This window comes from Myotis davidii, unplaced genomic scaffold (assembly GCF_000327345.1).
Source record: "Myotis davidii unplaced genomic scaffold, ASM32734v1 scaffold162, whole genome shotgun sequence".
NCBI classification, from domain to species: Eukaryota; Metazoa; Chordata; class Mammalia; order Chiroptera; family Vespertilionidae; genus Myotis; species Myotis davidii.
Window position 1 is genome coordinate 4,734,088 of NW_006300036.1, and position 24,243 is coordinate 4,758,330.

Below are 24,243 nucleotides of genomic sequence, written 5' to 3' on the forward strand. Positions count from 1 at the left end.
GTGGGAAGATCTCAGGAGATTATAAAAAGCAGTTATAAGAACTCAACAATGATTTGAACTAAAAAGCCACTTAAAAAAGGCATAAACTTATTGAGTACTACTGAATACAGCAAGAATCAATTAAAGAGGTTTTATAGTTATAACTCGGTGATTTAGACAAACAATGTTTAGAATTTTCTATTTAAAATGGCAAAGATTAACTTTAAAACTATTCTTATCCAAAGTAATATAACAAATAAATGTGGCCCTCAAAGTATATCGGATTCTGGACAATTCAACTTTGGACAAAAAAAAAAGTTATTATGTAAATTTATGAATAACATATGATGGTCCAATACTTTAACACATTTGTTTAAAAATAATGGCATTAAAATAAGTAATCCTTAAAATTATTATGGTAATAGTATGACACCACGGTTATAATATTTATTAAAAGTTTTACATTTCTGGAACAACTTATTGCATACACTGTACATGACATAGCAAACAAGAGGAAGAAGACTGAGACAGCCTTCCTACAAATTATTTAAAGTACATTTCTTTTGACTATTTACTCAGAACATATTCCTGTCACATATTCTTTTGGTATTCTTCTAAATTGTTATACAAAAGCTTAAAAACTTAAAATTTCACATAAAAATAGTTATTTATCTGGGTATTTAAAAAAACAATTAAGTATTCAAATTAAATAAAAAGGTGCTCTATTTACCAATGTGTATTGCAAAGAAATAGTTAAATATAATATTTAGAAAAACATCAAGAAGTTGGGTTTCCTAATGGCTGCTACATGTTTAAGTTGGTAATTCAAATTTTATTTATAATTTTAAAATTATACATTCCATAGGTATAAAAGTTTTAAAAATACATTCCAATTTAATAAAACAAAAGGCTTTTAAATGTACATTTTCAAACACTGCTGTGATCGCTATAATGACTACCCTGTAGATAAACTTAAATAAGTTAATTTTTAAAAATCAGTAACATGTAGTATACTGGCAAGATTTTTTAGAAACAAATGAGGGTAATTATAAAGTCAATGTTATAAATGTACTATTACAAATAAATATGATTTATGCATAATTAATTTTTTAAAGCAGAATTTAAATATGCATAGAGTAGGTGAACATTTTTATTATCTAAGTCACCAGTGCAGAAATCTGGGCACTTAATCCTTTCAGTTAGAGGATTTCAATTTAAAAGATGACTTCTCACTGGGGATCTTGTGACTTTCTGTGAACCAAATATAGTCTATTATTTCTACTCAGAGGCATCTAGTACTTTGGTTCATGTGTTTCTATGCAATTCCTCCTTTGACTTAAATGTTCTTTCCCTGAAAACAACATTCTTAAGCTAATGATTTTGGCCTCGTGACATATATTTTAAAGATACATGTGATTCTGCAACCAATCCTTCCCCCCCATTAATACCTACACATATATGCACTTATAAATATATACATATTTTCAGGATTATAAAAATATTTAATTTCCATAAGCTTAAATAATTACTGTTAATACAGAATACATTAATATTTGTATACTTTTACTTTCATTTACAAAAAGGTTCTTATATAGCAGCATTTGCATTGCAAATGAAATGTGATCAAGTGGTATTGCAGTGTACGTGGACTCATACTGCAAATCCAACTGAGCAGCTGCAATATTCCTCTAAAAGGAACATCTGTTTCAGCTACAGAAGAGCAGTTCCTATGAAGTACAAAAATCGTGAGGGGCTAATAACTTATGTGAATGCTGTAAGTGCATTTAAAGTTATCTCCAAAGAATTGGCAAGATTTATTAAAATATACCCAAGAAGTCCAAGTTATCTTTACCCCAAGTAAAATTTCCTAGTAAGTAAAAATTATATTAGCAAATATGTGTTTTTAATTGAATCACATTAACTTATTAGAAATTAACTGAAGGCTTCAAGAATAAAAAAAATAAAATGAAAACTTCCCTTGTGAGAAAGATTTGAAACTTTAAACATTATGATAAAACAAAAATTCTCAAACACTCATACTAAGCTTGTTTTTGTTGAGCTCACGCTCCAGATTTCCAATCAATGTATCAATACTTTCTTGTAGATCTTTGAGATTGACTTTTCGATCCACTGTAGACTCAATTGTCTGCATTGTCAAATATGTCTGAAATGTGCACTCTTTGGACAAGGGAATTGGCTGTTTAATCATTATATCGGGTCCATACATTTTGCTGCAATTTTCTCCATCTTCTGAAGGGACATCATCATAATCCACATCATTTAAATTTTCTTTTGTATTTAAAAAGTAGTTTTCTCCACAGCTGCTCCAGTCTCCTGCGTAACGATTGCTAAGTGGACTGTCTAACCTGGTTTGCCGTGGCCTAAGTACTCTTGATGAATCGGTACCACTCAAATTTAACATCTGAGGTCGTTCCTTCTTCTTCCTCAAATAATTCAGAGAAGACTTCTGTTCTGGTGATTCTTTGACAGTTAAACGCTGCACTAGAAACAAACAATAAATGTGCTTTGGTGATCGTCATCCAGCTGGCCTTTAGAAAACAGAGCTAAAGATAAGCCACTTAGTAACTACAAACATGCATTAAAACAAAAACATGCACACTATCAAAGAAAGCATTCCGTAATTATTTTTTCTATCACCAGACAGAATCAAGATTAGGGACAGCGCTAGTAGAATGTACAGTGGAGCTAGTTCATGCCATATCATAACATCCCCAAACAAATCAATTTCCAATGTTGATTAACTTCTGTTAATTATTATCTAGCCATAATTCAAACAGTAGCTAAGCTGGTAGCTTCTAATTAAAAGCTACAGCAAAAAGCAGGCAAGGCATCTTGATGTACAAACAAAACAAAACAAAAAGTTCCTTTGTCTGCAAACGTCTAAATAAGGCAAGGCATCTAAAGTGCTCACTCTGAAAGTTCTGACCTCGGTGTTTCTTTGCAATTCTATTAGCAGCAGTGTCATAATTTACGTTACCAAGCAGCCCCAATTTCACTTTGATAAAATGCACGAATACTAAACTTGACTACGTGTTACCTGAGTTTGATTATACGGCATTAGCTACTAAGAGTCTTCATTTATTGCCTGAAAATAGTACAGATATTTTATTTTCCCATTCTGGTTAGGTACCTAACAATCTCAAATAACATTCCTCACAGTAAGATTAAATTCTCCTAAGGGTATGCATTCAGCTGGCTGTACAGATTACCACGGAGACACCATTATTCCGTAACAAACCATTTAGTCTTTTGTGTATATTGAACCGAACATTTGTCTGAGGCTCTTCTGTATGTAAAACAAACTTAATTTAAATATTGAAGCATAGCTGTTAAAACCTGCCCATACCTCTCTTTCTGCTTGTTTATTCTTGGTTAATAACTACCTCTCCATCTATATTTCCCTTCTCTAAGGTAAAGGGAACATATCATCAACAATGCAGCAACTTTCACTCTCCAAAGTGTGAAGTTGCTGCATTCCTATTGTACAAAATGCTTGCTTCCTATTGTATGAAATAAAATAACTGAAAAACAATACAAGCAGGCATATGGTTCTAGTTTTCCAGAATTACAGTGATATTACTGTATTTTTCAGAAGTCACATAATATTCTTACTTGGATTTTATTAAAATACTTGGTAACTGTGTAAAAATACGTTCTTTAACATTTCTGTTTATCTGCATTTTTATTATGGTTATTATATATCATTATGAATAGCTAAAAGCTCTTTACCTAAAATTTTCCATGAAACTAAAGGTCTGGTATTAAAATTGATCTTTGATAACAGTATTAATAAAGAACGTCCCATGCCATTAACTGATGTAATGGCAGAATGGACATCTGAATTTTTCCACTGTTTAATTATTCATATTGCTTTTTCTTCTCTAGCTTCTTATCTCCACTAAGTCTCCTTGCTTATCTCTCACTTTTGGTGCTATTCCTGTTCTTACTGCTTAAGTGCCATGCCTGTTGTTTTCGCCAACCTATTACAGTATTCTGCTTATCCTGAGGTCACCTGGTTTGTGATCCAAACCAAAGCAAAACAGTTTTGACTCTGCGTCTGAGCTTGTGTTACTTTTCTGACATTCACCTGCAAGCCCTATATTTATTTTACTAATCAAGTCCTTATTCAAACATTATTTTTGTATATTTTCTTGGGAAATATTTAAGAAACTGATTATGATAATAGTCATATCTTTTAGACTAAAAATTCAATTTCTGAAAAATCAACCTGACTAGCTTCTTAAATTACTGAGGGTGGAATGATTTCCTATTAATTATGCAGAGAAAATGGCTAATTGTATTTATTTTTTTTATTTCAGAGAGAGGAAGGGAGAGGGAGAAAGAGATAGAAACATCAATGATGAGAGAGAATCACTGATCGGCTGCCTCCCTCATACCCTCTACTGGGGATCAAGCAGGAAACTAGGCCATGTGCCCTGACCGGGAATTGAGCTGCGACCTCCTGATTCATAGGTTGATGCTCAACCACTGAGTCACACTGGGCAAAAATGGCTAATTTTAACCACCCCAAAAAAGTTCTAGTTTTTCCAGCACTGCTGACTACCCACTTCAACAGAATAAAATTTATTTTTGTCTTGTAGTATATTTTTATTGATTTTAGAGAGGAAGGGAGAAGGAGGGAGCGATAGAAACATCAATGATTAGAGAGAATCACTGATCGGCTGCGTCCTGCAGGCCCCACACTTAGGATGGAGCCCGCAATCCAGGCGTGTGCCCTGACTGGGAATCAAACCATGACCTTCTGGTTCATAGGTTGATGCTCAACCACTAAGCAACGCTGGCTGGGCAACAGAATAAAATTTGGGGCAACAGAATAAAATTTAAAATGCAGTCTATATCGTGCTGGAAAAGTTTCACAATGTAATGATAAGTACTAAGAAACTTCTTATCTTGTTTTCTACCAATAGGTTTATATCTTTAATCACCACTTTATTAGCCTTTTATCTAGAGTGCAATTGCCTAATTTAACAAAAATACATTGTCTAATTAGTGCTAAGCACTGTGTTAGGACTTGGGAATATAAGTCCCTGACCTTATGAAGCTTTGTCTAGTGAGAAAAATTAAAGAAAAAGGATTAGGGAAAAATCAATAGCTTTTCTGAAAAAACCTGTCCCAAATCTACTCATCATAGAATATGCGATATAGCAAATAGCTGGTCTAGAGTTACACTCTGTCTAAAGCTATTTCCTTACTTGTAAAGTGAAAGAGTGGCCTATCAATAATTTTCAATATTCTTCTTAAAACAGCAAGTGTATTTTTAAAAAGCAACATTTTTTAAAATCTACTATATTAAAGAAAAGCAGTAAAGAAGACTGTTTTGGTCAAAAAAGGAAGTGTGTTTCCATTTTGTTCCCCAACATGCTACCAATCTGTCCGTGAAGCTGCTGCTTCCAAAGAATTTGGCAGAAGGAAAGCTGGAAACCACTGGCAGGATGATTTAACCTTCCAATGCCAATCAGCCAGGGTTCTAATGGATCACTTTGAAGACAAGTTTATCAAAAGGAAAGCTCAAAGGAAATTATAATCTTGTCCAAAATGGAAAAAACAAACAAACCCACAAAACAAAAAGTTAAGGAAGCAAAAAGGAAGGGTGGAACCAACTCTTCTTACCTCTGGAGTAGGAGAGATTCCAAAAAGACAAATAAAATATGCATAACAAGGAGAGCGCAAGCCTCCTATTGAATGTATGATGGGCATTCACCAAGTTCACATGCTGTGACCCAGTCTCTATGTCACCATCAATTTTCTCAGGCTCAGTAACTGTCTTACATCTACTCGACTTCTGTCTTTTCTTGAACCCAAAAGTAATGATTTAGAGGGCAAAACTAACTGCTGTTTCCTCTCATCTTTCTACCCTGTTCTGTCCTTTGTCTAAGATGGTATAACTAAAGAAAAATAAAAGATTATAGAAAAGGGAGCAGTTATTGCTAAATCCAACAACACAAATCTCTGCAATAAGGTATTAATACACTAGGAGTCAGTTGTTTAAGGATATCATTGAAATACAGTGAATCTGAAAACTACACCTGTTTTTTTCTATAACAGAGGATATAATTTAATTTTTACTTCTACACCCTGAACTAAGTTAGCTATTACAAAATAATGAAATGACATTAACCTCTGGTACAGAATTAATGATAAAGGACTCAGGTACTGATAGTAATTTAATGATATCTCCAAGCAAGCAAGTTTACATGTGCGATTAGAATGATAAGACAGCCTGACCTGCTTGGCTCAGTAGTTAAGCATGAACCTATGAACCTGGAGGTTACTATTCGATTCCTGGTCAGGGCATATGCCCAGGTTGTGGGCTGGATCCCTAGTGTAGGGTGTGCAGAAAGCAGCCGATCAATGATTCTTTCTAATCATTGATGTTTCTACATCTCTACCCCTCTTCCTTCCTCTCTGAAATCAATAAAAAAAAATATATTTTTAAAAAGAATAAGATAGCTCCTCTCCAAATTCCTGATGTTTATTATAATTAAGGCAGTTTTAGGAAAAGCTAAGAAACCCACATTTAAAACTTTAACCTGAATGATTCCTTATTTTAGGCACCAAATGTAGTATTCAGACCAATTGTACAGAAAATCTTGACTCAGAATTTTAAAATAATAATACATACTAATTCAGTTAAAATGTCAATTAGAAATTATTTTTAGGTCTGTGTTTAAAAGAAAGCAAAAGCTTTAACTTTCCAAATTTAAGAGCTGAAAATTTTAGCTTAAATTTTAATTCACTTTTAAAAATTAGATGTAATTTAAAAGACTGAATCAGCATTCCTTTGTACTTTAATCTCTTCTTCTCATCTATATACAGTAGGTCCTGGGGTTACGTGGGAGATCCAGAAATCCGTTCCTACGGCACTATGTAATGCGATTTTTGCCGTAAGTCGGAACCCACCTACATAAGCACCTACGTCACTCACATGGAGCACATACACAGCAGTAATGAAGTGAAACAGTAAAAAAAAAATAAAAGACAAAATAAATAATAAAAAACATAAAACACATATGCAGATACGTCGAAAAGACGGAACTTTTTTTTAATAAATAAATGGGAGATGGCGACGTAACCATGAAACGATGTATGAGTCCGACATAACCCAAGGACTGTCTGTATATAAAAGTCCAGCAACCATTAAGGCGGAACGCTCAGAACAACCCTTCACTATGATGCACACTGACCACCGGGGGCAGACGCTCAACACAGGAGCTGCCCCCAGGTGGTCAGTGCACTTCCACAGTGGGAGTGCCGCTCAGCTGACCAGGATGAGCAGCTGCTCCCCACAGGCCACACACCCCCCACCAGTGCACAAATTCGTGCACTGGGGCTCTAGTTTGTCTATAAGAGAGTAACAGTGCACATTTACTGAGAGCTAACTTTATGCTAAACACTCTGTTCATTGCCTTAGATGCTTTATCTCAATCTTCACAACCCTGAGGTAGACACTATTTACAGAGACACAAACAGGTCTCAGGAAAATAAAGTATTTGCCTCAGCCCACACTGTGGGTGAGTGCCACAATCCAAATCTGGATCCAAGCCTGACTCCAGGGCCAAACACTTTCACCACTGTGCCTTCCACTAAGCATCTAATTACTGTGCAGTGTTGGGAAGTGAAGCAAGGGTTACTTCAGGATAAGAAAATTTTGGAACTTAAATACAGGATTCTTTATGGAACATCTAATTAAATACATATTCCTTTTAGCTCTGAAACTACACAAGAGATGCATGAGGACAATAACTGTCAGCATTTTGTTATTGACTGCTTTAAGGGATGGATAAGAAAGCTAAAAAGATCAGAGATAATTGTCAATTCAAGCCTGGATAATTTGAAGAATGACCGTAAATGCAGTGAAGATGTCAAGAAGAAGAATTGATTTAAGGAGAAAAATAAATTCTCCTTCATACCAGTTGAACTAAAAATGAGAAAAGAAATTAATATTTACTTGAGTACCTATTATGTGCCAAGAATGGGGCTGAGCACTTACATACATAATTTTTAACTTAATCCTCCTATAAATTCTACAAACATACTAAATCCATATGACAAACGGTGATGCTGAGACTCTAAGATATTAAGGAACTTGCCCAAGGTCAGACAGCTAATAAGTGACACAGCTAGATTCAAATCCAGATTGAACCAAATCCAAAATGTGTACATTGATCTATATGTCTATCATATTATCAGTAAAAGCAGGCATATTAAATTGAGAAATCTAAAGGGCAGGTATCAATTCATAAATATTTCCAAAAGCAAAATCTAAAAAAGGTGTTCTTTAATCACATAGGAGTATAATCATCAACGAATTAAAATATCCTATTATTAAAAGAGAAAACTATTTCCATAGAATCATTTACCTGGCCAGAGCTGAAGTAAGTAGTGAAGAACTTCAATGTGTTTTTTAAAGTCCAAAGCACTTGCAAGTTCTTCTGAATCGGTAAAGACCCTGTTGTTGTGGTTGGAAGTCTCTTGCCTCTGACTTAATAATACTGGTCCAAAGCACACAGCCAAGTTCTGGCAGGTCATCTTATTCACTTCGTGGTAAGAAGCCACCAATTTCAAATGATCCAACAACATCTTTAGGGTTGCCTAAATGAAATCAAATTACATTTCACCTAATATAGTTACACAAGGGGAAACTCAAGAGCACACTGTATAGCAGAAAATATAGACAGGCATCCTGTTACTCTTAAAAGATTATTTCATGAACAAGCAAGACAAACACTCATAGACACAGACAACAAAATGGTGGCTAGCAGAGGGAAAAGCGGGTAGGGGAAGGTAGTAATGGGTAAAGGGGGTCAAATATACTGTGACAGAAGAATATTGGACAGTGGGTGGTGAACATACAATGCAATATGCACACATTAGTAATGTATTATAGGACTGTACACTTGAAATCAATGTATTTTTATTAACCAATGTCACCCCAATAAATTTAATTTAAAAAAATAGAACCCCTCCCCAAAATAAAAATAAATAAAAGGTTATTTTAAAGACTTGCTTATAAGTTGGATGTTTGGAACTTGAAACATTTTATTATAGAAATGTTATACAAAACCCTTAGGTTCCAATAACATAATTGGATCCATTAAGTGGTTAAAATATATACTCTTTATAAAATGTTCATGAATGAATTCCAAATTTCAGCTGGAATCCCTGGGTAAATATATCAGCAGCATTTTCCTCTCTTCCCTCCTCTAAAGTGACAATAGCAAAAAGGCTATGATGGAAATGGGATTAGAGTAGTATTGTTCATTTTTAAGTACAGATAAATCCTGCAGTCCAAAATAGGGTACTATCTAGGAAGCTAAACATTTCAGAATGTGGCCAGGTTCTACTGTGATCTAGATTAGGAAAATGACCAATGTGCTTCTTAACTGATCAATATTTTAAGTGATGAACCATGAAAAAGGGAAGAGTAGTATAGTCAGAAATTAATGTAAATTTATTGAAAAAGAGAATTTTAATCTTTGAAGAAAATAATCTCATAAAGGCAATTTGCTCAAGAAGTGGAATGGTTATTTAGGTTTAGTCAATAATGAAAAGGAATTATGTTTTTTTGAAGTAGTGGCATATAATCAATCATTTAACAAATAAAATGAGTGTGTGATGTCTTCTTCATAATTGTACTGAAGAAATAAATTCCAACTAATACTGTAATTCAAGTAAAAACAGAAAAAAGAAAGTTATATATTATTTCTGGAGCTCTACGTAACACTTGGGTTTGGTGATTAGAAGGTCATTAGTAACCTTAGCAAGAACAAGTCTGCAGAGAGGGGGGAGGAAAGCCAGATTACAATGTGTTGAGTAATAAATGAGTGGTAAAGAAGCGATGACAGCTGAAAGAAAGATTCCTCTAGTGTTTGGCTGTGAAGGGAAAGAATTAAGAGAGTATGAAAGCAGAGAAGACATAAATTGATATTTTGAACTCAAAATCTGTCACACACACAACTCACATACACAAACAAAAGCACAACTGGTTTGCCCTAGCCGGTTTGGCTCAGTGGATAGAGCATCGGCCTGGGGACTAAAGGGTCCCGGGTTCCATTCCGTCAAGGGCACATACCTCGGTTGGAGGCTGCTCCCCAGCCTGGGCCCTGATCAGGAGGCAACCAATTGATGTGTTTTCCCCAAATCAATATTTCTCTGTCTTTCCCCTCTCTCTTCCACTCTCTCTAAAAATTAGTGGGAAAAATATCCTTGCATAAGGATTAAAAGAAAAAAAAAAGCACAACTGGTTAAAAATATTAGGTTCAATCTCAATGGAAATCCAAAAAATTCAACTAAAAATTAAAAACCTATTCTGTCGCCCTGACGGGTTTGGCTTAGTGGATAGAGCATCAGCCTGTGGACTGGGGGTCCCAGGTTCGATTTCAGTCAAGGGCATGTACCTTGGTTGCGGGCACATCCCTGGTGGGGGGTGTGCAGGAGGCAGCTGATCGATGTTTCTCTCTCATTGATGTTTCTAACTCTCTGTCCTTCTCCCTTCCTCTCTGTAAAAAATAAATAAAATATATTGGAAAAAATAAATAAATAAATAAAAACCTATTCTGTCTATTAAATAAAATGAGCCAAAAAAAGTAACTGTTTTGTACCGTTTGAAAAGTAATATAAAAACATATTAAGAGCCTTAGAATGTTCACATCCTTTAAATTAGCAATTCCACTGAGAGTCTCATACAAATAAGTAATTGTAACTGAAAAGAAATATGTGAACAAATATATACAAATAGGTTCAAAACCTAAACGTTATACAAAAGAGATTATGATATATTATGTCAAATTCACTCAGTGGATTTGACAATAGTTGTGATATTGCACAACCTTTTTAGAAAGGATGTTAATAGCATGAGCTTAAGGGCCAGAAAGACCTAAATTCATGTGACAGACTTACACTCATAAAAGCTATCTAGCCTCGGGCAAGTGATTTAAATCTTCTGATACTCATTTCTTCATTTACATGTAAAATGACACATAATTATACCTTGTATTTGTGTGGGAATATTTCTCCCCTTTCACCCCACCCTTCTGCATCTGCTACCCTCTTTATAGCTGCTCCCATCCCCCACCGAAAGAAGTAGTAATTGCTAATCTAATTGGACAGAGCACAGGTCGTTCAGAAGACAGCAGTAAACCAGTGAATGTAGCTATTGGGCTTAACATCTCTACTCAGTAACTCTTGACCATTCTGCCCTCACATAAGAAATATAGGCAAGCCCTATATTTATCTGGACAATCCCAACCACATGTTTTCCCCTCATTTTTCCTTTTGTTCTAAGAAACAACCGCTCGAGGTAGGTTAAGACTGGTTCTGCACACTCAGACATCCTCCCACCTACCCTGCAGGCATACTGAAGACACTGGTCCCAAGATTTATTTAGATTGTGGGGAGGGGACTAATGGGAGGAGGCAAGGAGAAAGGAAATGGTGGTGAGGGCTGCTTAAGTCTTAAGCCTAAACCATGTGCACCAAAAATAGTTACCATATTTTTAAAATACTAAAAGGAAATAAATAAAAATGTTAATTACAGTTGCCTTTGGGTTTTGATCATTATAATTTTCCATTCTTCTTTTCTATATAGTCCCAAGTATCTATAATAATAAAAGGGTAATGTGCTAATTAGACCAGACGTCATTCCAGACATCCTTCTGGATAAAGCCAGGGCGGGAGTGAAGCCCAAGTGTCTACCGGCCGCTGGAGGAAAGCCTGGGTCGCCCGGAAGCCGCCCAGGTCCTGGGTGCTGGCAGCAAGGGGAAGGAAGGCCTACTCTTGCACGAATTTTCGTGCATTGGGCCTCTAGTTCTATAATAAACGTATTAATATTAAGCTAACAATATTCTTTAAAAATTAGGAGAATATTTAGGAGAATATTAGGAGAATATTCTTAGGAGAATATTTATGTCTAGGCTAAAATCATATACGAAAAGACAAAATTTTTTTCTAAATGTATCCTGCTTAAGAAGCAGTTTCTAGATTTATGGTGTTCAAGAAGCCATGATCTCACTCATATTTGGAATCTAAAGAACAAAATAAACTGATGCACAAAATAGATCCAGAGATATAGAAACATGGAACAGATCTTCAAATCTCAGGGGGAAGGAAGGGAGCAAGGAGGGCAGGGGTTAGGGTGGGGGGAATGCAGGCTAGAAGGGGTCAGTGGGGGGAAAGGGGACATCTGCAATACTTTCAACAATAAAGATAAAATAAAAAAAAAGAAGCCATTAGTAAAGGAAGAGCTAAAACTCATGAGTGCCACAAACGTCGAAATAGCTCAAAAAGTATTTGCAGCTCTGGAGCTAAGTATATAATTCATTAGCTGGCTTTCAGGAAAAATGTACACTAGTTATGCTTACCTTCTCAACATCAGGCAGGCAATCCAACAGGTCGACAGTGTACTTAGAGTCACTTGGATCATTCTCACAACTGTTTGATGACATTTTCAGGGGATTTTTAGCCATTGCATCTAATACAGCCTCATAAAGCTGCTTTGTTATCAGCGGAGAAGGAAGTTCTCTTAAATAATCCTTAAGAACACCTTCAGAAAACAAACCAGAGACAAGTGGCAATTGGTCTTCAAAGTGAAATAAAAGCTGTGGTGATTTTTTTTAATTCAAGTATTATACAGCCAACTTTTAATGTTCTGAAAATAATAACAGCAATAATTTTTAAGAGTACTATAACAAAACAGTAGCATTTTGTATTCTTATTAATTGCTTCATTAACTGACATTTTGTTTTGAAAGCATGCTAAAAATGCACATATAATTTCCAATTAGCATACATATTAGGTTTGTTGCTCATAAAATAAGTCATTTGATACATATACCCTATTGATTCTGCCCCCTCATAAAAAGCTTCTCTACGTGCATGTAAAAGTTAAGAAAGCAAGACATTAATATTAACCCTAAATTATTCCAATTATATGAATTTTGAATTTCTAGACTTTTAATTGATAGTGAAAGAGTACCAATGACCCAAAGCCCTTGCAAATAACTGAACCATACAGGACATATGTCTTAAACATAAGTCCTGGATGGTTGGATTAACCCTAACGCTACACTGTGGAAGAAGAAAACCATTCCTAAAACCGAACAAATGAAGCCAAAAGCCAAGAACAGAAAGCATCAGACTTGTCACAATAATAGGAAAGACGTTGATTTCAAAGGCATCACAAGTGGTTACGAACTAAGAGATATCACCTGAAGAAGAGGAAACAGGAAAGGGTAATGAATGGTTGTTACATACCAGCAAGCTAGGTAAGATACTAGCTAAAGACTGGAATGTGAGCACAAGGAAAAATAGGAGACATTGCTGACACCAAAAACCCAAATATAATAGACGATATTGACTCAGAACATTCTCTGAGCTTAGAATCTAGTTTGAAAGCTGAGGTGGAACTTCAACATGGTCATACAGAAAGCTTCCCATCTGATAATCTTTTAAATTTTGGTAGTAATATGGTTCATTAGTTTCTTATGCATCCTTCCAGTGTTTATAAAAATATAAACAATATATTAACCATATGTGTTTATGAAAGTATAAGATGTATTACTATACTCCTCTTTATTAAATCAAATATGGCATATATGGCCTGTTCTGTTATTTGCTTTTTTATTTACCATCATATGCTTGAAATCTTTTCAGTACACAGAGAGCTTCCTCAAACATTTTACAGTCACATCTGTAACAAACACTGAGAACAGTGTTTCTCAAACTTGGCTGCATAATGAAATGGGTGATATGGTGACACGAGATTAGAGGAGAGTGAGAAAACATTATTCCAATAGATCATGGATGTCCCATTATCAATTGCTACAGATGGATGCTTGGGCTGTTTCTAATCTTTTGTTATTCTAAAACATGCTACAATGAATAACCTTGCACATCAATACTTTGTAAATGTACGATAAATTCCCCAAACAGGACTGCCAAGTAAAATACGCATTTGTAATTTTGAGGGGAAAGAAGGAGTAAGGCCGCTTCCTAGGTTCGGGGTTTTGACATCTAGGTGAATAGTAGTGCCATTATTTGAAACGGGAAAAAGGAGGAAGACCATGTTTTAAGGGGTAGAAAAGAGTTTTATTTTGAACATATTAAGCTTAAGGTATCTATGAAACATTGAAAGCTGCTGGATATAAAAATCTGAGCCCTGCCAGAGTGGCTCAGTTGTTGAGCGTCGATGTATGTACCAGAAGGTCACTGTTCTATTCTGGTCAGGGCACATGCCTGGGTTGCGAGCTTGAACCCCAGTGAGGGGCATGCAGGAGGCAGCTGATCAATGATTCTCTCTCATTATTGATGTTTCTGTCTCTCCCTCTCTCCCTTCCTCTCTAAAATTTTTTTTAATCTGAGGCTCAGGAAAGAGATGGCTGGAGACACGGATCTGAGAATGATCAACTGAAGATGGTACGTGGAAGCTTGAGAATGACAGACTGTCTAGGGAGGCATGCTGAGTGACACGAGAAGGCCTAGTGATAAGAGAGGGCCCCGAAGAAGGCTCTTAATGGGTTGTCAGAAAGAGGATCTCCCAAAGGTGACTGAGGAATAATGGCTAAAGAAGTGTGAGTGGTAAGAAGAGGTGGAGAGGGGGTGGGGGGGCAAAAATATGCTGCTGAGGAAGTCAAGCAGAGAACGTTTCAAGAAAGTCTACAGCATCCATTGATGCCCAACAATCGTTAGGTTAGACAACTTTTAAATACTATGGAGAACAGCGTTTCTCAAACTTGGCTGCACAATGAAATAAATCTGAGAAACTGTAAAACAATGGACTCCAGAGCCCCCTGTCAGTCCTACTGAATCAGAATCCCCAAGGGTCAGGGCTCATGTCCCTGTATTTTCCACAAATTCCTGTTGTGGTTCTAAGGCAGCAGAGTTTTATAAATAGGGATAAGAAACGATGAGATAATTTCAGACACAAGCCAAACCAGGTACACCCAAGAAGTAAATCAGCAACCTTGGTAAGCATAGTTTCAGAGAGTAAAGGACAGAAGTCAAGCTGCAGTTGGTTAGGAAGTAAATGGACGTTAAGGAAATGGAGAAAGAGGGGGAAAGACCGGCAACCTACTCCAGAAATCTGTCTGAGAGAAGGTGATGACCACAGACGCGCAGAGAGAGCAGGGGTGAAGGAGGATCAAAGTAGGAATTATTTTAAAGATGGGAGAGACTTCAACATTTAAATGCTAATGTAAAGATGATATTAAAATGGCTTTTAAGGTTTAGGAGAGAGAAATATAATCAATTGAGCAAAGCCCCAAAAAGAAAGGAAGAAGAGACTCCTGAGAACACATGAGAGAATTAAAATTAGTCCAAAATGTGAGGAAGATCATTTCTATCCTGTTACAGAAAAGATAGTGGGAAAGTGAAAAGGGATGTATGCCTAAGAAGGCAGGTGGCAGGCTGAGCCACAAGAAGTAGAGGACGTACCCATCTGATGGCTTCTATTTTCTCTGGGAAGTTAGGGGCAAGGTCATCACTAAGAGTGACATGGGTGACACGAGATTCGAGATTCGAGGAGAGTGAGAAGACATTAAATAGATACCCTGGAGAATGGGGGAGAGGGAGAGAGGATGGGAAGGAGTGGAAGAAAGGTGGGAGAGAAATAGAATAAGAAAACATAATTATTAGCTATTTTATTTTCATTTTAGCTTCTTTTGTCTATTGTGTTCACTTCCATCCTTCCTCTACTCCCCCAGCTCCCAACACTAGAATGTAGCCTCCATGAGAACAGGAATCTTCTGTCATTTGACCCCTGCGTTCCCAGCACATTAAACACTCTCTGGTGCATGATCAACTCTCAATTAACCAAATCAATGGCCTCAGTTTCTTTCTTAAGAAACAAGAAAAAGAGGAGCATATTACACTCAAAGTAAGCAGAAGAAAGAAAAATATAAAGATCAGGGTAGAAACTAATGAAATAGATAATAGAAACCAATAACGAAAATCAACAAAACCAAAGGTTGGTTCTTTGAAAAGACAGACAAAAAAGACAAACCTTTAACTACTGTGACCAAGAAAAAAAGAGAAAAGACTCAACTAAAATTGGGAATGGAAAGGGGGAACATCATTACCAACATCACAGAAACAAAACGAATTTGAAGTTAATACTATAAACAGCTGTATACCAATAAATTAGATAACTCAGATGAAAATAGAACTCATTGAGAGATATAAACTAGAAAGTTATTTAAGAAATAGAAAATCTGAATAGACTTATAACAAGAGATTGAATAATTTTAAAACTTCCCACAAAATAAAGCAAACCAAGATAGTTTTACTGATGAATACTACCAAATATTGAAAAAAAGAATACCAATTCTTCACAAATTCTTCCCCAAAATAGAAGAGAATACACTTCCCAACTCACTCTACAAGGCTACTATGACCCTGATACCAATACCAGACAAAGACAGCACAAAAAATCTACAGACCAAAATTTAGGAATATAGACACAAAACTCAACAAAATACTAACACATAAAATCCAGCAAGATATTTAAAAAAAAAATAAAAAAGATACATGATGACCAAATGGGATTATCTCAGGAATACAAGGTTGGTTTGACATCTGAAAACCAATTAATGTAATATACCATCGCAATAAAATAAAGGACAAAAACAAAAAAAAACATGGTCATTTCAATAGACTCAGAAAGGTCACTCAACAAAATCCAACATCCTTTCATGATAAACTTGGGCTAAAAATTAGCATTTCAATTCTCTTCCCTGCAGATGTAGTCTTTCCAAAATGTGTACATAAAATAAAATCTATTACCTGTTATTACATTTATATCTGGGTACTGGTTTTCACACAGAACAACAGCTTTGCTATCTCTCTCAAAAGCCTCCCGAAGTTCTTTCTTGACTGCTGCCGAACCACATAATCGGTACAGGCCTACTACCTAGAAATAAAATTATGGCCATATTGTGGTAAGTTTGATAAAAAGAGATAAAATTGTAATTGTACAGTATGTATAAATCCCATGAGCTTGGCCATCAAATATGTTCTGATGGCATGTAATTAAAAATACCTCAAGCACAGCTTTTGAATTTCACCATAGACCATGTTAACTCATTTCATAAGAACAATCCACTCTTTCATTTAAATTCAAACAACATATTATGATTTCTGCAGTGCTGGATATCTTAAGCAAAGATACAACCCATTCCCTTTCAGTTTTATATGCTCGACCAGCATCTCCATGCTGAGACCATGCCCCTGACATCCTTTTGGCTCTGGGCTGAAATAACACAGCACAGTGGTTAAACGGGGTTTTGGATTCATACAGCCTCACTCTACCCCTCCTTCCTTGATGAATTTGGGCAAGTGATTTAATCCCTTTAAAACTCAGTTGATTTACCCACTTAAAAGTATATAGTTGAGCCTTAAGGCCAGAACCGCCATCTTCCAGTAATTTGCCAAAATGACAATTCACCGAAATGACTAACACAAAGGGAAAAAGGAGAGGCACCCGCTCTATGTTCTCTAGGCCTTTTAGAAAACATGGAGTTGTTCCTTTGGCAAGAAAGGTGATATTGTGGACATCAAGGGAATGGGCACTGTTCAAAAAGGAGTGCCCCAAAAATGTTACCTTGGAAAACTGGAAGGGTCTACTCTACAATGTCACCCAGCATGCAGTGGGCATTGGCTGTAAACAAGCAAGTCAAGGGCAAGATTCTTGCCAAGAGGATTAATGCTCATTTTGAGCATATTAAGCACTCTGAGCTCACTTCCTGAAACGTGTGAAGGAAAATGATCAGAAAAAGAAGGAAGCCAAAGAGAAAGGTACCGGGGTTCAACTGAAGCATTAGCCTACTCCACCCAGAGCAGCACCCTTTGTGAGAACCAATAGAAAGGAGACTGAGCTGCTGGAACCCATTCCCTATAAATTCATGGCACGATAAGTGTAAAAAAAAGACCTCTGTACTGATAAAAATGTTTCTCTTAAAAAAAAAAGTATATAGTTGAAATAAGGTTCCAACATACTATTTGTATAAAATTATCTTTTCAGGAAAAAAATAAAAGACTCTCAGGAAGAAATAAAAGCAAACCTAAAATTTGTTTAAATTAATTGATTATAGAGTGATGGAGGAAATGCAATTACAATAATATGTTACAGGTGAAATAAAACCTCCAGTTCAGAATGTAAATAAGATGCACAGAAACCTCCCATCCTCCCCTCAACTTACAATAAAAGGGTCTGTCTTTTAAACACTGTTAGCTCAGACAGGTTCTAAAATATTATGGCTGAAGAAGTTCACTATAAATTCACCGAGAAAAAATGAACATGGTATCTGTAAAGAAAAAGCATGCCTGATTAAGCAATCAAAGTTTTCTAAAAGAATAAACCTTCAAGAACATGAAGGGGAAATAAGTGGTTGGCACCTAGACTGCCACATCAAAGACTACTTAGCAAGTTTAATCACCTTGAAGAAATTATGGATAAAGAAAGTATTTCAAGACAGAAATAAAGTCAAAACAAACAATGGAGATCCCCAAGAATTTGAACTAGAAATCACTTTAAAATGTTACAGTCAATATATTTAATGATTTATTAAATATAATCAATTTAAATAAATATTTTTTAAAATAATAAAAATTAAAAATGTTATAAATAGCCCTGACCAGTTTGGCTCAGTGGATAGAGCGTTGGCCTGCGGACTGAAGGGTCCCGGGTTCGATTCCGGTCAAGGGAATGTACCTTGGTTGCGGGCATATCCCCAGTGGGGGGCGTGCAAGAGGCAGCTGATCGATGTTTCTCTTTCATCGATGTTTCTAACTCTCTATCCCTCTCCCTTCCTCGCTGTAAAAACTCAATAAAATATATTTTTTAAAAAAAGTTATAAATAATCTAGAGGAAGGAGTACACAAATGAAATTTCTAGGTTTACTTATGACACTAACCTCTTGTGAGTAATTAAATAACTGATATAATTCACTTTAGAAGGTGGGTCTCAATATAGGAAAGTATCAATAATGGATACAGAGAAATGTTATCCAAAATATTTGAGATGACAAGCTAGCAAGTATTAACTGAAAGATAATAAGGAACCTACAGCTATTTCTAAGAGAAGGTAAAGCAACATGTGGTTATATTCAAAAGGATCAACCTACTGTGGGGAACCAAGTAATGTACTGGGAAGAAAATCCAAATTTCCTACTTTATCCACATTCATAGTGCATTCACATTGAGAATAGTATGTGCTATGCTGGTCATCACTGCAAGAGTGATGTGGTAGAACTGTAGATGGTCCAAAAAATGAAAATAAAATATTAAACAGAATCAAAGGAAATGCCATCACATTAGAAGAAACTAACTTGAGTAGAGCCCTTCTCGTGTGAGCACAATTAAGTGTCACAAAATCCCTTGAAGTTGAGAAAGAGATAAATCTAGAACAAATTAAAGAAAGTAATAATACGTCAATAGTAAGGAATAAATTAATGGAACATGCTCTCCCAAAATTTTAAAATGAAATTATAAACATATTTTTAAAGGTGAATAAAGGGGAAAAAATCTAATAGAGATATTTCAAGGGAAGGATATTTTAGAATATATCCCTAACTTCAGAGGCTGACTTCTTGAATCAAACACTTGAAGCACATGCTTGATGCCTCTATCAGAGATAGAATCTGTACAAGGTGCACCAAGAGTGTGATTTCTATAGTAATTTTTCCCATTGGAAGCAAGAGATGGGTGACAGTAGCCTTCAGAGCATTTGGAAAATGCCATAGACTATTTTTGCATGACTATCAAAACCTGATTTTCATAGTAAAAACAACAACAACAAGGAAAAAACCACAAGAAAAATTACTGGCTAAAATGGTAAACAAAATTTAAACAGTATGCTAGCCTATAAAATACAGACAGAACAAACCTCTCTGGAGAGCAGGGAGTGGGGAGAAGCAAAAGACACACACACACACACACACATACACACACACAGGTTTAAAAAGTACAATTCCAAATGTATAACTATGAAATTTACTTTTCAGCTCACAGAAAATTTTTTTAAAATAAATCTTTCTAAAATTTAAGTATAGCAATAAAAGGCATCGCTAAAAATGCTTTCTTGGCATTTAAAATAAGCTTCAACAGTCTTATATACCTGCTCTTTATAAAATATTTCAGAGAATGGACCATAAAAGTACAGTGCTATTTGAGTTACTACTTATTTTACTACTCAATTGTAAAAGTTTCTGTTTAATAATTACCTTTAAAATGTGACTAATTTCTCTGGAAGAAGAAAAAGAAGAAAGGAAAAAGAAGAAAGAAGGGGGAGGAGAAGGAGGAGGAAGAGGAGGGGGAGGGGGAGAAGGGGAGAGGGGAACAGAGAACCTTAAGAAAAAAAGTAACTGGACCAAAAGTTGGATTAGAAACTAAAGGCTTCACTCCCATCTAGAAAAAGTATCATATATCTGAGAAGAGGTTTCAAAATTTCAGATGTCCTACCTTCAGCCTCAGGAAGCTACCACATCTATTTTTGTAGATATAAGCGCATAAGACCCACAGAGATTAAATGACTTGCCCAACATCACACAGCTATTAATGAAGAAAAAAACAGAATCCAAGTTCCCTGCATTTTATTACAAAACTCCACTACCTTACGCTGTTTCCATATTTTCTATAAGTTCATGGTAGATTATTTTAAATTCCTTTTTACGTATAAAGAAACCTATATCAGATTTTGTGATATTTACCCTTGATATTTTTAATCAATGTTATAAATTTTGATAGCACCAAAGCAGAAATACCTCAGAGCATAATGACCTTTAGGCTTAATTTGTGTTACAAAAATAAGTATAAATAATTACTTATAAACCAGAACAATAAGATCATCCTCAGTGATGTGCTGTTTCTCATTGCCACAGTCCATATGTATTAATGAAAATAAAGAAAAATAAGTTCTACTAACTGGTTAACATTTACGTATCTTGTTACAAATAATACCAGGCTTTTTGTTGTTTTAATGGGCTGCTTTAACAACTTCTTACTTAAAAGGAATAGAGAAAGAGATGTGTTTTTATTAGTGGGACATCTCTTCATCCTCCATGTTTTCCTGAAGTTAAGAGACAGATAAGCTTATGCTTTCCAAAGAATGGGACTAAGGGAGAGTAGGGAATCAGAGTAGCGAGTTCATTTTAGGAGTGGAGCAAGGTGATTAGATTTATTGTTGGAACTCTCTACCTTAGGAATCAAACCATAAAGACACGTTACTTCAATTAATTACTTGCCTATGTTATCAGCTCTGGCTTATCCTAGAAATGATACTGTAACACAATCTTGATATTTGGTATAAGGCCCATCAGCTTTGCATTACAACATAAATTGCAGAACCACCTAACATACTCTCAATTATTGCCAACACAGGTTAAGGTATGAATTATACCATAACCAGTAATATAATAAAGTATAGAAAAGAAAAATGTCTGAATTAGATTATTTTTACCTGTAATTCCTCCCCCCAAGAATTACTATTAATAAATTTAATTAATTAACCGCTTAGTTCATTAAGGTAGATAGATAAGTAGATAGACAGAGGGTAGAGAAACGGTGAAGAAATACCTGGCAGCCTCTCTTTACAATTTCCATAATACATTTCTGTATCAGGAGTGGCACCATCAATCCTGTATTTTCTTTCTCTACAACTTTTCGAATATCAACCCCAAACATGACTGGCTCCCGATTTATATCTAGTCCATGAAGAGAATTCTCCCACTGTTCCAAAAGAGTCACTTTTACATAAATAAGACCTCTAGGCTCAAGTTTGACAGCCAACTGATGTGTCTTTGTCACTCTGAATAAGGTGGGGAGAACAACAGTTCCATGACAGCACACTCGATTTTTTCTTGGAGTGGGTTCCCAACTAAATACTACTAACTTCAAATGCTGAGCATTTTCAATTTCTATGTTGAAAGTGTGATCCATGTCTAAAAATGTCGTCCGACACGTGAGCAAAGCAGTTCTTGCTTTGTTTACTGAGTCTACCTGAATTGCACAAAAGACATCTTTGGAATCTATCCGAGGTGGTTTTAAATCCTCAGCACCATAGAAATGCACACTCATGAGCCCAGATATGTACTGTGAACATTTAGGTTGATCAGAAAAGCTATAATGCCTAAAAGCATCAATGTCAATTTCATTCTTGCTACAGCTATTTGGAATTATTTCTTTTCCCTTTCCAAATCTGTTTTCAGGTCCATGTTTGCTAGATTTAGTTATAAGTTCAGGTGAATCTCCATCACTGAGATAACCACCTCTGCAGGAATACTTAGAACTCATAGAGGGTTTCTTCCGGTAGCTGTGCTGAGAAGACACACTGGTATCGAGGTGGTACCGACTTATAACATTCCTCTTAGCAGCTGTGGTTGTGTTCCCAGGAGGCAGAATAACAGTATGATGAATTTCTTGATAGTCGCATTTAGACAAGGAAGGGGTGTTATCTGGACTGCTTATGTAATTCAAGTTTCCTTTAACACTCAGTTTTCGGCTAAGTTCTGGCAACCTTTTCATTTTCATGGAAAGTTTCCTCACAGTGCGCGGAGATTTTATTTTATCCGGGAAAGACCAATTAATCGAACTGCCTTTTTTCCCAAGGCTAGGGCTTGGAGAAGATGCTTCTATAACTCCCAATTCAGTCTTATTTGTAGCAGCTAGGATACCACCACCTGTTAAAAAAAAAGGTATTATAAGGTGATATGTTTTGATTCCTACTTTACAAACCACCAACTTAACAAGCTCTCACATGCACAGAAATTCTTCTCTTGTCTCATCTCAATAGGGAGATTTAGTTATAAGTTAGGTGAATCTTCATTACCATGTTCAAGTAGAACAGCAACAACCTCCAAAATGGCTTAGAGTGAAAAGAAGCACCTCCCTCCCTTTCCATCCACTTTTCTATTCTGAAAATTTGGAGGAAGGGTACTATAGGTTCCTTTTAGATCTTTCTACTGTAATATATTTTAGTATGTTATTTTATAGCTATAAAGAGTGAATATCAGAGGAAACTAGGAAAGCTTTGTATTTGAGTATATTAAAAACGTGTGTTAACATATCTCCTATTTTAATATTTCTTTAGAATGTTTCCTCTATATTTATAATCCTCTAAAAAATACATTTTGGCCCAGTGATTCCACTTCTGGGAATACAGCCTAAGAAATCCAAAACACCGATTTGAAAAAATATATGTGCCCCTATATTTATTGCAGTGTTATTTACAATTAGAGGCCTGATGCATGACATTCATGCACTGGGGGGTGGGGGTCCCTCAGCCCGGCCTGCACCCTCTCCCAGTCCAGGACCCCTTGGGGGATGTCTGCCGAGGGGTCCTTAGCGCTGCCGCGGCCGCTGTGCTCGCCAGCTGTGAGCCCAGCTTCTGGCTGAGTGGAGCATCTGCCCCCTGGTGGTCAGTGCACATAACAGTGACTCGTCGTTCTGGTTGTTCCACCATAATGGTCGCTTAGGCTTTTATTATATAGATGGTCCTGCATTAGACCCTGGAATTTCCTGCCCAAATGTTCCTAAGTCAAGACAAGGAACTCCGGCCAGAGACCCCCGCCCCCACACCCCCATCAGCCGTTAGGCTTTGCTGCTCCTCTGATCCCGGGGGCATGAGGCCTCGCAGCTCTGCTTGGTGCTAGGGCCGTGAGGCCTCGCGGCTCCGCTGATCCTGGGACCGTGAGGCCTTGCTGCTAGGCAGCTTCGGGTACATTTGGCTTCACTCCACTGCTTGGAGCCTATGTATGCAAATTAACTGCCATCTTTGTTGGCGGTTAATTTGCATATCGCCCTGATTAGCTGATGGGAAGCTTAGCAAAGGTATGGTCAATTACCCTTTTGTCTTTTATTAGATAGGATGTTTCCTCTATATTTATAATCCTCTAAAAAATAAATTTTGGCCCAGCGATTCCGTTTCTGGGAATATATCCTAAGAAACCCAAAACACTGACTTGAAAGAATATATACAGCCGAAACTGGTTTGGCTCAGTGGATAGAGCATCAGCCTGTGGACTGAAAGGTCTCAGGTTCGATTCCAGTCAAGGGCATGTACCTTGGTTGCGGGCACATCCCAGTAGGAGATGTGCAGAGGCAGCTGATCGATGTTTCTCTCTCATCGATGTTTCTAACTCTCTGTCTCTCTCCCTTCCTCTCTGTAAAAGGTCAGTGAAATATATTAAAAAAAAAAAAAAGAAAGAATATATACAATCTAGTCAATCAAGATTAAT

At 36.3% G+C, this 24,243-nt stretch overlaps 1 protein-coding gene across 3 annotated transcripts in view; it reads right to left on the minus strand.

The window, feature by feature from the left end:
• Positions 1 to 401: 401 nt before the first annotated feature.
• Positions 402 to 24,243, minus strand: part of SYDE2 (synapse defective 1, Rho GTPase, homolog 2 (C. elegans)) — a 43,446-nt gene continuing 19,604 nt past the window's right edge. Inside the window, exons 3-8 of one of the 3 annotated variants that reach the window (XM_015572123.1) lie at positions 21,584 to 22,686; positions 16,796 to 16,922; positions 12,380 to 12,561; positions 8,382 to 8,613; positions 3,038 to 3,085; positions 2,407 to 2,481 (exon numbers count right to left, since the gene is read on the minus strand). In XM_015572123.1, the coding sequence (XP_015427609.1) occupies positions 3,075 to 3,085; positions 8,382 to 8,613; positions 12,380 to 12,561; positions 16,796 to 16,922; positions 21,584 to 22,686 (1,655 nt within the window). In that variant the 3' untranslated portion in view covers positions 2,407 to 2,481; positions 3,038 to 3,074. Of the gene's footprint in view, positions 2,482 to 3,037; positions 3,086 to 8,381; positions 8,614 to 12,379; positions 12,562 to 16,795; positions 16,923 to 21,583; positions 22,687 to 24,243 lie in introns of all 3 variants that reach the window. The other 2 variants (XM_006776252.2, XM_015572122.1) reach the window with 2 other exon arrangements.